Source organism: Lates calcarifer, linkage group LG10 (assembly GCF_001640805.2).
Source record: "Lates calcarifer isolate ASB-BC8 linkage group LG10, TLL_Latcal_v3, whole genome shotgun sequence".
Classification (NCBI taxonomy): Eukaryota; Metazoa; Chordata; class Actinopteri; family Centropomidae; genus Lates; species Lates calcarifer.
This window is the reverse complement of record NC_066842.1, coordinates 11016954-11030954: the sequence shown is the minus strand read 5'-3', so window position 1 is coordinate 11030954 and position 14001 is coordinate 11016954. Positions and strand designations below refer to the sequence as shown.

The following is a 14001-nucleotide window of genomic DNA, read 5'->3' as shown; positions in this document are numbered from 1 at the left end:
ATGTGTGTATAATTATATGTTATTATAATTGAAAAAGACAATGAGACAATTTACATACAACATTTTTTTTAATCTTCTGTTAAATTATAACATTGATTTGGTGACAATTAACTGTCCTTCTCTTTGTTTTTTGGTTTCCTTTGTGATGCCATATCTTTCAGTTTAGAGTCCAGTTTTCTTTGCAGATAAGCTTTCTTATTGGGATCCATGGATTTGTCTTTCTTCCCACTGCCAGCATAAAGAACGCCTTCTTTGCTGATTCTCATCCGAGCATGAGACTTGGCTTTATCGCCACAGCCGTGAACCTAAAAAAGGGTTTACAACATGATGATTAGATTTGTAGAAAAAAACATAAAACTTCATACACCACCATTTTCTTAAAGCACCAGTATGTGGGATTTAGTGGCATCTAGTGGTGAAAAAGCAGATTGTAACCAACTGAATACCCGACCCCTCACCCCTCCCTCTCCTTTAAAACAAAGCTGTAACTTATGCTCACACATTTTCGTTATCAGTTGCATTAGCGTATCTCATGAATCACACATACATAGTCTACTATAAAACACAAACCATCATATATATACCTCTGGTATATGATGACTGAGACAGTACTGTCTGTTGCAAAAAAGGCAAAGCTGTCCAAGGGTTAGCACAGATGCTTTACACTTGACAAAGCTACACACACTGTCAGCCTTCATGACAGCGCTGATAAGTGTGTCAAAGTCATCATCGGGAGCAGCGGCAGCAGCAATGTCACAGGCGCCTGCCTTCGTTCTGTTCTTTCCTGGAAGAGAAATGATAGAGTGGAGTCAAGAGATGCTAAACAAAAGTTCCATGTGGCACAAATGTAAGAAAGCAGTTACAAATTAGATGTTTCTAATGCAAACCTTTGGCCTTCTTGGATGATTGGGTGTGAGCTGGTGTGATGTTGTTTTGCTGCTTTTTCTGAGCATTTTCTTCTCTTTTCTGTTGCTCCCTCTTCATTCGCTCCAAATGTAAACTTTTCAGATCTAATGGAGGTTGACACTGTGGCTCAATTTGTGGATTTGGGATTGTTTCCTCTTGTTGAGCTTCTTCTTCTTGTGCTTGTGTTGGTTCCTCAGCTGGTGCTGCCTCCAGGGGCCTGGAGACAGTGATGCACCTGTCCTTCCCTTCACCTTTGCTCTCATGCACCAGGCCCAGCTCCTCAGAGATCTGGTGAACCAGCAGGCGGTCATGAGAGTTAAAGGATGATGGGAACTGTAGTTCACTCTGATTTAAGTCTTTCAGAAAGTTCTCCACCTGTTCTCTGATCTCAGTGTATCTGTTCTTGTTCTGTTCTTCCTCTGTCAGTGTCAATGTGCAGGATTTTGCATGCTTCTCTGAACCTGCAGTATTTTCCTTACCGCTGCTACCAGTGGATTTCTTCTGCCCTTGCTTGGCCTTGCTGGCAGTCTGATTTTTGACCTTTTGTTTGGTAAATGTGGAGCTGCTGGCGGTGTTAGCCTTAGTGTCTTTGTGGTCACGGGTGTAGTTCTGTGGTACAATATCTTGGATGTACTCAAAAGCAGTTCTGACCTCACCAAACGCAGTCATATGATCGATCAGGGATTTTAAGAAAGCATGATTCTTGACAGTTTGCGTGTCGCACACTACAGCAATGTGGCGTCTCGCGCGTGTAACAGCCACATTTATTCTTCTGTCCTCTGCCAGAAAGCCAACTTCCCCTAAAATAAAAGCATGAACAAATATGTTTGTATATATGTAAATTGATTCTGCTAACATTCATGGTGCGGTGGCAACAGATAAGACTTCACAGCAGAAAATAAATAAATAAAAATTACCCTTTCTGTTGGATCGAACTAATGACAACACCACAGCCTCCTTCTCTCTGCCCTGAAATCCATCCACCGACTTTACCTCCAGTTCTGGATGCCTCGTGGACAGTTTCTGCCGCAGAAGATCAACCTTTACAGAGATAAAAACATTGAAACCAAAGCACTGGGTCATTTTCAGACACAACTGTTTAAAAAGTTATATTTTCTATTTGGGCGGGGGGTTGTTATTTTATTTACTGTTTAAGTGTGTATTTTCTTTATTAAAGAAATGTAGAAAACTTATTTTTGCATTATAACAGTAGTGGCAGAGTTCAGATATATTTTAAGATACAGGTCCTTAAATCGGTGACTTACTTGTAAATTGTATGGGGCAATAACAGCTATGTCTTTAGCTTTAACTCCAGCTTCAGTCAAGGCCTTTATATGTAGTTCAACAATGTCTACCTCACCTGAGGATACAGCACAAACACAGTTAGATCCCATACAACTCAAACTGTTAAAATATTGTTTTTCTATAATAAAAATGACTGACCTTGATTGCCTTTAGACTGCTCATCTGCGACCTCCATTTCACTCAGACCACAGCCTGCAGTGTCGATCAGAAGAAGCGGTGTATTGGTCTCTTCGACACAGGTGACTCCTGGTAGATCTCTGTTTGGATCAATGATTTATCATTTACTGAAATACTTAAGTAAGATATTTTCCATAACTATGCTGATTCTCACTTTAATAAATGTCCCTCCACGGAGCTGTGAGCAGTCAGTCTTCCCTGGTACATCTCTTTGGAGGCCCACTCCATGATGGCACTGTTCATACGATACTGAACTGTCAGCATACGAACCACTGAGTCCCCATACATCTGGATAAGTCTCTCCATAAGACTGAGAGACAAACCTTTTGATGCAGCGCTGTGGGAAACATAAGAGAACAATATGCACCAAACTATCTGAATAATGTAACAACTTGCTTTTAAAAAAAGCCCTATATTTCCCTCAATTAACTTTTTACCTTGACGGACAACAAGAAAACACTAGTCACTGCCAATGTTACAGTAGTTTAAAGCTGAAAGGAAGGAGCTGACAAATTAATTAGTTAATAAACAGAAAATTAATTGCCCACTAATTTGATTGTAAGTTAATGGTTTCATTCATTTTGCAAGCAAAAAACAGTCAAAAATTTTCTGCTTTTGTTTATTTTGGACTGTCGCTCAGACACTACCTTGGGATCTGAGAAGGGAAATTCTACAGCATTTCCTGACATTTTATAGACAAAATAACTCATCAGTTTTGAGTTTTTGTCTGTGCTCCTCAGTCTGGTTTAAAATATGATGACAGATGCTGAGTTGTAATGTTGCCAGCAGTTTCCATCAAATCTGATCAGACAACACCCACACAGCCCTTAAGTAACTTTCTTTTACTTTAACCCTGACTGTTGCTTATTTAGTCATACATATTTACAGTTACAGAGAAATGCTTCAGATTTAAAAATTTCAAGGAAAATGTTTTAGCTGCAGAGACTATTAAATATTAAATCTTTAATATTTATATAAATGAATGTGAAAAGGAAAACCTGTGTTTTACGTTTGTGATTTGATAGTAGGTGGTAACTGCTTGTAGTCTCCTGCCAGAATGCACTTGCGTGCTCTGAGCAGGGCGATCCAACAGCTGCTCTCCAGGGCCTGAGCACACTCATCTATCACCACCCAATCAAAGTGATCTGCTGGCAGGAACTTCAGAGGCCCGTCATCACAAGCACCTGCAGACGCAGATGAGTGCTCTCTGATTGCTTTTCATCATAACTGCTACAAATGAATGACATTTTCATCACTAAGGGCTGGTACTGACCTGTGTTGGTTGATAGCACGACATCGGCGCTTTTTAGGATCTGGGCGATTGCTGTTGCTTCCCTGGTTTTCAGCTCTTTTCTCAGCTCGCCTATTTCTCTTCTGAAATTTCCCCGCTCTCCTTTTTCATGCATCTTCTTCATTCCCATCTTGAAAATAAATAAAATTAAATATTACAAATCATTCAAGACAGTGCAAACACAAGAAACACACACTAAAATACTTACGAAAGCTTTATCGATATCTTTACGAATGTCTGTGATGATGTTTGCGTTATCACTCTGAGCGAGGATGGCATCCAGTGAATGTTTCTGAATGGACTCCAGTAGTCTGGCAGGGTGACCAAGCCTCAGGACTTTGGCCTTGCACCGGGCTAACCTCTCCACTAAATTATCCACAGCCACGTTAGATGGGGCACAGCACAGGACCTGAACACAATGAAAAAGAAATGAAAACGATCCTGTCTAGACTGAGACGCTGCAGTGACAAATGCAGCAACCAGTGACAAGGACACAACTAATCAGTGGAGACAAAATGTTCCCATTTACACTAATAAAGTAAACTCTCTGCACCTTTTGGCCTTGTTTGACTGCTTGCAGGATGATCTCCACCACTGTGGTGGTTTTCCCTGTGCCTGGAGGTCCATGAATCACAGCTAGTTCTCTCTGAGACAAAGCAAAGGACACAGCTTCTCTCTGGGAATCATCCAGGTTCAGGTTGAAGAATTCAACTTCATCTGATGAAACACAAAAGAAATGTAGCCAGAATTAGTCTCACTGATTTGCAAAGTTTTGAAATTAGTGTAAACTTTAAATTAGCATCCTGCATAGTACCACCAAGCACAATACACTGAGCATTTAGAGGGCCTACTTTTTGATATTTGCTTTGTAAAGTATCACTTTATACTTTACTTAATTTCCCTGAGGGAGTCATCCCAAAGGGATCAATAAAGTCTGTGTAAGTCTAATGTCTAAGTCTCTAAGTCTACTTACTTGGCTGTGATTGAGAAGAGGGTTTTGTGTCTCCAAAAAGAACATTGACCAGATTGGCTGCTGATCCATTGGTGTATCTATTTAATGCATTCAAGGCACTGCAAGCACGAAAACACACAGTACAGTGGACCGTTGTTTTAAAGTTGCTAACTTTTATCTGTATTTACATAGTAAAGACAGGGTAACTTTACAGATGTTACTCACTTTTTCATTCGTTTGTATGTGACGTCATTTGCCAACTTTAAAAGGTTGTAAAGAGCATCTGTATCAAAACTGAGTCCATCCTTTGAATCGTCGAAGGCCACGCTCACAGAAGTCTGGCTGACCCTCGTCACTATCCCTGTGCCAATCTGAGAGGCTGCAGTGCATCCACCAGTGTCATATAAGCCAACTATATCACCTGTAACAAAAGACATTAACACCACATATAGCAAAATATGAAGCCAATGTCATAAAAAGGAAAAAACACATATCAAATGTTTCACTTTTCCATCTCACCAGGTCCAAAACTGTTGCTTGGTAGAGCTGAGAAACCAAGATGCTTCCTTGGCTCTAGGACAACAACTGTGCGGCCATACAAGCCTGTGGACTGACTTCCTATCTGCAGTTTCAGCAGGCAAACACCTTTATTTTGAAGACCCTTGAGAGAGGTGTTCTCCTGCCATATCCTGACAGCACAAAACAAGACTGTAATTTTACAGTGACACCTATCAATGATAAGATTTTTGAATTTGAATTGAATTGAATTGAAAAAACTAAATTGCTGGAGTGCCACAGTATCACAATCTGGATGTTATTTTGCCTACCTGGTCTCCTCTATTTCAGCCTCCCTCTCCTCCTGTAGAAGCTCAAGTGTCTTTGATACAAATTGTTCAATCGCCATCACTCACTAAATGAACAGAAACAAAATGATAATCCATGTTGAAGCACAGTTCCCAATACCACTCAGTACAATCTTAAGATACAAGAAATACACAAAGAATTTCTGTTTATTGACCGATAAGTGCATTTGTTCAAGTACTACATCTTAGTGTAGTTTTGAAATACATATATTTGAGTATTTCCATTTTATATACATTTGTTTTACTTCAACCATGTATAGCTACAACATAAAATCCTGCACACACAGTAATCTATCAGAAATAGTAATCCCATAATAACATAACGCTGGGATGATCATCCTGCTGCACAATGAGCTGTGATGATGAAGTTGCACTGAAATAAAAATTTTTAGTGGAGTATTTTTAGATTGTGCTATTGCTATCTTCAATAAAGTAAAAAGCCTAAATACATTTCCACCACTGACTCCCATAATCCTTGTAAAAATGGCACACATTATAATATACAGCTTCAGATTTGGTCTCTCGTGCACTATCATAATATTCTACTGTAATTTATGTTTAGTGTAATACATGAGATAAAACAAAGAGCACAGCTTAGTAGTTTCGATATGTTAAAGCTTCATTTCCAGAAATGCTAACAAGTTAGCTTGCTAACTACACTGCATTAAACAATCTACTTAAGCTACAGTGAGTAAGCGAGAATGACACTCACCCACTAACGTTAGATATCTGAAAAGACACCGAAAAGGCAGCAGACCGAACAGCTAATGTTAGTTAGTCATGCAGGAGAACTTGGTAGTCTCTTGGTTGTTTCTTCTGTCTCCAGTGTGGATATGTTTGACTCATGTCTTCTTCTTTGACTGTGCTAGCTTGTTAACATTTTAGCCACACTGCCCCCTACCGGACAGATGACTTCTCGTCTCACTCGTCGGCCGTGTTGCCAGATTTTGCTGAAAAAACAAGTTGAATCAGAGCCGAGGATCCGCACATTTAAATTTTTCATGTAGGAGAGTTTTTGTCCGCCCAGTGTGAGTTTAAATATGTACATTTATAAGAAAGTATAATGTTGCCATGGAGTGAGAGGTATAATGTGGGCTACGACTTAAACTTTTTTTGGCCTATATTTGTTTACAAATAAGTAGGCCGAATTCGCTATTTGCAGTTCCTGTCTGCATTGTACCATGGGGTATGTGACAACACGCCTAATCTGGCAACGTTGCTCTTAGACCACATGCACACCTTTTATTTTGAAAAGCACACAATGCGGAAGTTACCCAGCTTCTTTCACCCTCTAGAAGACACACGTTGAGCTAAGTTGTCAACCACACTGGCACCAACCGCTCGACAGTCAGCGGCAAGGTGTTCATCTTATATTTGGGTGATAAGTTTTGGCAGTATGAACGGAGCCGTATCGGCTCGTTGTTCCGTGTAATTTCATCCTGCATGGAGAATATGCTGGTTTTTAATCTGCCAGATCTCAGTCAGGAAGGAAGCACTTGAGCTGCAAACCTGCAGACCTGAGCTAACCTATTTTTTTTTAACTGCTCCACGACTCTTTTTCACCGCCTTTTTAGAAATGAGAGCGACGTTAGTCCTGCTGCAGGCCATCTCATCCTGCTGGCTGGTCAGTGCCACACTTTCAAAAACTGATGCAAAGAAGTCTCATAAAGCTGAGGCTGAGGTGAGTAACTTCAGGTCTTTACCTTGAAATGGGTGTGAGCTGTGTGTGCTGTTAGGTCCTCTTTTGCTTGCCTGGCAGTGTCACTGTATTCACCTGAATTTTCCTGTTTCAGGGAGAGGCCCTTACCCTCGCCTGTCACCTGTTATCTGTCACTGAAATGTGCCCTTTCCTCTGTGATCCCTCTGTTTAGACATCTCCAGCTGAGTTATCTGTGTTGGAGAGAGGCCTTGTTGTGTCAGACCCACACTGGAAAGACATAGTGAAGGAGGAAAAGAGACATTGTGCTCACATCAAGAAAACATTTCAAGGACCAGTGCTGGGATACATTACACCTGTAAGTCTGAAATTCAGTCTTACTGGCACATCCACATTCTCAATTTTTCAACACTATTACCACAGCATCAAAAGAGAGCTTCACATACTCATATGTACATTGGAGGAGTTAGACACTATAGTTCTTGTTCTACACCTTTTCATTTCACAACAAGAATATAAGAGATATGGGGTCCAGTCAGAGGAGAAAATGCATTCACAAGTTCACGAGGCTTCATGAGTCTGAGCCAAATGAACTGGGTTCCTTCCAAAGTTAATCTTTTTATTGAAAAATCTCCTCTTAAGAGTGTCATCGGAGCTACATAAAGAGGCAATCTCATATTAGAAAGATTGTAATTTAAATCAAGCTGAAACTATTAGTTTATTATTTCCATAAGAATTATCTGCAACTCTTTTATCATTTCATCATTAAACATTAGCTGATTCTTTATAGATTTGCTGCTGTTCTTTGTCTTGTGTGTAGATAATGTTAAAATCTGTTCTGAGACATTGTGATGGATCAAATGAATCTATAATGAAAATAATGATCAGGTGAAGCCTTGAACTTTGCAGGATACTCAGTGTCACCGTCTCATACATAAGAGTTGTATGAGGAGTATTTGCATATGGGCCCATATACAAATGGGCATATGTGGGTGTGTGAGTATTGTTTTAAGACCAACTTGGAAAAATATGAGCATGTCCTTGAATGTTTAACATGTATGTTTTGACACAGTATCTGAATTATCTTTTTCTCCCACCCTGCAGTGGAATTCCCACGGTTATGACGTTGCCAAAACCTTTGGCCCCAAACTGACCTCAGTGTCTCCGGTGTGGCTTCAGCTCCGCCGACGTGGACCTGAAACCTTTGACGTCACAGGACTCCATGACCATGATCCAGGTGGACGACTCACATCACTGACAGTCAAATAGGAAGCTTATTAGCAGTTACTGAAGCGTCACCTCAAATGACTAAAGGTTTTTTTTTTTTGTCTTCTCAGGATGGGTCAAAGCTGTGCGCAAGTCCAACAAAAAAGTCAGGATGGGTGAGTACATGTCCTCCACACTGCCCACAGGTCAACTCAGATCTGTTAATGTGAGTCAGTGCAGGTGGTTTCAGATGAGACTCTATTGTTTGATCATTCAAATGCTCCATTTCCTGTCCTCTCAGTGCCTCGGCTGCTGTTTGACGGTTGGTCTTACCAGGACTACATGAGCGTGCTGGGGAGCGAAGATGAGATAGAAGAGCTGGGAAATGAGCTGGTGGATGTTGCAAAGGTAATTAAGTGTTGCGTTTAGCTCTGACTCTCTTGTGTATAGTGTTTGTGCAGTTTGTATAACTGAGCTGCGGCCTTGCAGACTGAAGGTTTCGATGGCTTCACCCTGGAGCTGTGGAGTCAGCTGGGCGGTAACAAAAGAAAGTGAGTTATTCTATTGCCACAGCAGCGGTATTCTAACTCTGACATTTTGTATTTGTCCTAGAGATGATTCAAGAGGGAAATAAAATTAATCAAATGTGCAATCTTTCCCATTCAGGGAGCTGGTACATTTGGTGAAACATGTATGTGAGACTCTGAAGGCTAAAAGATTAGACTGCATTCTTGTTATTCCACCTGTTGTGACAAGGTGAGTGAAATTAGGTTACTTTCAGTGACAATAAATGCCCAAAAGAAAGGTACTGACTTGCCATTCTTTTTTCTTCTTTTTCATCATGATCAGTACAGGGCAGCCAGGTATGTTCGGCAGGGAGGAGTTTGAACAGTTGGCCCCAGTGGTCGATGGGTTCAGCCTCGATGACATACGACTATTCCAGTGGTGCCAGGTGAGTGCACCGGCTGCTACGAGAGGATTCACAGTATTAATGCAGACAATGCTCTGACCTTTTTTTTGTCTGTTTTTTTTAAATAGACCAGGTCCGAGTGCTCCCCTGCCCTGGGTGAGAGACTGTGTCCTCCAGCTTGCACCCAACTCTCAGTGGAGGCAAAAGATCCTGCTGGGACTCAATTTGTACGGCCTTGATTTTGCAAGCCAGGGAACAGACCCGATCCTGGGAGGACGGTGAGACGATACAATGACTGCTGCAGGAATAGTTTTACATTTTAGCAAATAAAGTTTCATAGGTTTCAATCTGCATAACTATTTTTCTACATAAACATAAAATATTCAGGAGATTGGAAAAGAAAACATCACCTGTGTAGGTGTGGTTCCATCAGATTTGATTGGCAGTGATCTGGACAGAACTCCAAAGCTGTAATCAAATTTTAATTCAAATGTTGCTGAACTCTGGCGCACAGAGGTACATGATGTCACTTTTTTCCAGCTAAGTCCCGCCCTCATCAAACCAGTGAGAAGAGCAAGGACAAAAACACAAAAACAGAAACCTCTCATTGTGTGAAATAACCAACACTTTTCCAACTTTGGTCTCTAACACTTATGTTTCATTTTCTGTAGGTACATTGAGATTTTGCGAGAACACAGGCCCAAACTTCTCTGGGATGAATATTCTGCAGAGCATTATTTCAGTTACAAGAGGTAATAATAATATAAAACTTTTAATGAGGAAACATTTGCATCCAGCAGCATCTTTTAACAAGATGTGTCCCTACGCTGTCATTTCAGGAACAATGCAGTGAAGCATGTGGTGTACTATCCATCACTGAAGGTAAAACTCCTCATAATTTACATATTTTTGGAGGTAAACACAACTTATGCTCACAGTAATGTGTAGATTAACATATTTTTTAATTGTTTCACAGTCTATCTACTTGAGAATCTCTTTAGCCACTGAACTGGGAACTGGAATTTCCTTATGGGAACTGGGACAGGGACTGGATTATTTCTATGATCTCCTATGAGAGTTGGACTTGTTAGCGAAGACTGTGGACCTTGAATCATCAGCACATGGATTTGTTTTTTCTTTCTGAGACACAGCGCACCAAAAACTCAGGTGCTATTTGCAGGTATAATTTTTCTGTTTCTCTCTGAGCAGGTGAAATGAACTCTGAAATGAGCCATTGAAAGAGTTTGGTTATTACTCAACCTGTTTGAGGGTCATGAAAAGTGTTGGGAAATCTTGTCAAAATGAATGAAACTGGGATTTGTTTACCAATCGGTACTTCAGTGTGTTTTCCTCCTGTTTAATCAATGATATTGTGGGGGGAAAATCTACTTGTACAGTTCAGTCAGAGTGCAGTAACACATCTCCATTCAGCGACAGAAGGTGCATGATCATCAGTGTGTATCGAGTTTAAATGGAGGGGGTATATTGTTGCTCAGAGGCCTTCAGAGTTCATGTGCCACAGACATTTTGTTCAGTCTGTTTTGCCTACAAACATTTCTGCTCTCAGATGCAGCTTTGCTTGCAGAGTAGATGCAGCCTTTTTTTGACTTTGAACATCCATCATCAAGAATGCATCTGCTCCTGACTCCCTAAGTTTGTTTTTCCTGTCATCTTCAACTCAAGGCATCTGATTGTGTGGCTTTTATTGAATTTGTAATAAGCAGCAGTGACAAGTAATGAAGTTGTATTTACATTGTTGCCAAACATCTGTTCTGACCCAGCATCTTCCAATATTTGTCTGAGATGAATGTTTGTTTAATTACATGAATATAAATGTGAGACAACTAAACTGTTGAATTAGTGAGTGCTTCTCTATCTTCACTTGGCACTACAGAGCAGGATTAGATTGTTTACTGAAAGTGAGGTTGACTGCATGTTCTGACCAGTTATCAGGTGTCTGTCGACGACGACATGCACAGCATCTTCTTGACTTGCTGGAAAACAAAGAGATACAACAAGAGAGGGGTTTAGTTTGGTTTTAAAAATGCTGATAAAGTGTTTTACTCTCACAAAATTAGAATCTGTGCCCTGCGGGTTGGCTCACCTGTGTATGACCCTCCACTGTCTTTCACAAAGTCCTCCACAATCAGGGGCAGGTTGGCAAAGTCAGGCCTCCGCACCAGTTCAAACACTGACGGCTTTTAACAAAAACAGTTACAATTATTAATTACATTTAACATATAAATATATTTGGGTATGTTCCCTTCATGTTTGCTTGAGGAAGACGTACCCCTGTTAAACTGTAGCCATTGAAGATCCACTGCTGTCCCTCGGTGGCACAACACAGAGCCGACACTCCTTGTCCCACCGCACAAACAGGCTCTACACACATACAGAAAAAAAACAACAACATGCATCTGAATCTCTACAGCAAACATACAGATTACACACTGACTGCCCTTTAAAATGATCCTCACACTCACTTTGGTGAGAGATGAAATGTGTGAGTATGCGGTGCAGAGAGCCACTGTGTGCCAGGTCATTCAGCGCTCCAGGGCAGTCTGGGATGAGCAGTGCCTGATATCGGGCACCTGGGAAAAGATCATCGTGACACAACTGAGCAGAGTCCAACCAACAAGTGGCGGCAGCAGCAGAAATGAAAACAGCAACATGTCCATGAAATGAATTTTCTCACCATCTATAGATTCAAGTTTTGCTGGTGTTGCGTAAGGTTTCACATTGAAGTCCTGCACCCATCTGGCAGTGCTTTCATCCACTCCAACAAAGTCTATTGGCTTCCCCTGTTATTTAGGATAAAGACTCAGCCCCATTCACCTCAGCACAGAGTAACATATAATGACATATTACCTATTACAAGTAGGTATGTCCATGATCTCACAGATGCCTACAGCCTAGCTAAAATAAATAAAAAGTGTACCCAAGGTGAAACCAGTGTTAAAAGCCAGTGTTTCTGTTATTCAAATATCAGCACAACAAACATGGCTACACCCTTCTGCTATATTTAGACTATTCACGGTCTTCACATGAAAAAGTGGTTTGAAGTGAAGCAGCTCATTTAAGTAGGACAATAAAAATAGACCTCCAAGTGTGCTTATAAATAAATCTAATAAGCTTACAATACGTCAGCGGGGAGAAAAAAAAACTATCACAAACTGATGTAATGAGCTCCCACATTTTTAAGCACATTCATTATAATGCTACCAGTGGTTCTGGTGACAATTCTTCACAAACATAAAGAAGTAGTTCCAGTTAAAGCATGTTTAAACTACTGGTTATCTTTTCATTTTTTACTACCTGTACAACTGGCTCACATTATAGGAAAACCTGTATGACATGAATGTAAGTAAGTAAAACCCTCCAGAATAGCTTCAGTGCTCCTTGGCACTCTTTGGTCATCAGTCATTAAAATAAATATATAAATTATTGGAGCTAAGTGTGCAGTCATCTTCATTTTTACCCAACATGCACCAAACATGTATGATGTGTAAAACTGATACAATTAGTCATTAATTGATTAGTGTAAGGACAAAAAAAGAGAAAGAAATAAAAACTGTCAACTAATTTGAGAATTTTTGAAGCAAAAAAGCCAAAACATTTCTCAGTGTCTCAGTTTGCTGCTCCTCTCTGGTTTATATCATTGTAGATTTAATTACTCTGGATGTTGGACTGTTGGTCTGACAGAACAAGCAGAATGAAAACATCACTTCAGGCTTTAGCTGAGGCGTTTTTCAATATTTCCAGATTACATTTTACAGGCTAAACAATTAGTAAATTTAATAACTAACGGACTGATCAATAACAAGCTCTATTCATTATGATGTGGAAAAGCTTCCACTGCACTAACACTGAGAGTGGACCTTACTGTCAAGTAGGTTGTGTCCAGTAGTTCAAATTCTGATGTGAAAAAATATTTAAAAATTCATAGATGATGGATTTTTCAATGAGGGAGAGGGAGTAAATTTTCAATTAGGTGATTGCAGACAGAAACAGCGGTACTCTGGAGAGGATCTATCTATCTATTATCTATCTATCTATCTTCCTTCCTCCCTCCCTTCCTTCCTTCTTCTTTCTTTCTTTTTTTCTTTTTCTTTAATTTGTTACCCGCCTGGATGTAACTGGTAGTGAGCCCAATTAGTTCTTTAAACTTGTTTTTAAAACGTTTTAACTGCTCTTTTTGAGAGAGCAGCTCAACTCAGCTGGACAACAGACATCTCATGAGATCACAGACATGTTCAGCTGGTGAGAAAAAAGCTTTTGGAAGCTTCACTTCTTTCATTTTTTTTAGTTAGAAATGCAGTCTTACCCCCGGTGTGGCTGTTTGGAGATTAAACGCTGAGGTACATAGACTGAAGGACTGATGGAAAGACTTTGCGGACACTCCTGAATAAACAAACACATGTCAGAAAACTCACTAAACATCCGACACCGAAAGTCTAGCTACTGACTGTTAAGATAGCTAAGAACAGCTAGGCTCTAACTGATACAAAACTGTGTCGATACATCAGCTCTTGTGAGTTAATTCACCCACCTTGAGGGGACGCACTCGCTACTATCAAACAAGTTGGTTTCGCAGACATTTCATTAATCTTTGTGTTGCCTCCACGTGAAATATTTCGGCGTCTTTGAGAAGAAGAAAAAAAAGATTATTGTGGCTAAAATTCAAGGAAACATAAAAGAGGAAGAAGTCCTGTCACGTGACAACAACATCCGCTC

At 40.3% G+C, this 14001-nt stretch overlaps 3 protein-coding genes across 3 annotated transcripts; 1 reads left to right on the top strand and 2 right to left on the bottom strand.

Moving 5' to 3' along the window:
- Window positions 1-49: 49 nt before the first annotated feature.
- Window positions 50-6618, bottom strand: ighmbp2 (immunoglobulin mu DNA binding protein 2). The gene is made up of 16 exons (XM_018681625.2): window positions 6207-6618; window positions 5459-5541; window positions 5151-5320; window positions 4857-5052; window positions 4653-4750; window positions 4233-4396; window positions 3888-4088; window positions 3662-3809; window positions 3398-3572; window positions 2543-2725; window positions 2350-2468; window positions 2172-2266; window positions 1824-1947; window positions 888-1706; window positions 585-784; window positions 50-305 (listed from the first exon to the last, which is right to left on the bottom strand). The coding sequence occupies exons 2-16, from the start codon at window positions 5533-5535 to the stop codon at window positions 108-110; spliced, it is 2967 nt and encodes a 988-aa protein (XP_018537141.1). The 5' UTR covers window positions 5536-5541; window positions 6207-6618; the 3' UTR covers window positions 50-107.
- Window positions 6619-6774: 156 nt separating this feature from the next.
- Window positions 6775-11128, top strand: chid1 (chitinase domain containing 1). Its single transcript, XM_018681651.2, is given in 13 exon segments — window positions 6775-7175; window positions 7366-7509; window positions 8256-8388; window positions 8489-8533; window positions 8659-8765; window positions 8847-8908; window positions 9024-9113; window positions 9207-9279; window positions 9281-9309; window positions 9396-9545; window positions 9939-10019; window positions 10107-10149; window positions 10244-11128. Coding segments are annotated over 13 exon segments (1161 nt in total). The 5' UTR covers window positions 6775-7070; the 3' UTR covers window positions 10343-11128.
- On the bottom strand, window positions 9737-13994 carry gatd1 (glutamine amidotransferase class 1 domain containing 1). Its single transcript, XM_018681694.2, has 7 exons — window positions 13817-13994; window positions 13592-13668; window positions 11963-12068; window positions 11751-11858; window positions 11558-11649; window positions 11372-11465; window positions 9737-11261 (listed from the first exon to the last, which is right to left on the bottom strand). Exons 1-7 carry the CDS (start codon window positions 13863-13865, stop codon window positions 11146-11148), a joined length of 642 nt encoding a protein of 213 aa, XP_018537210.1. The 5' UTR covers window positions 13866-13994; the 3' UTR covers window positions 9737-11145.
- Window positions 13995-14001: the final 7 nt, after the last annotated feature.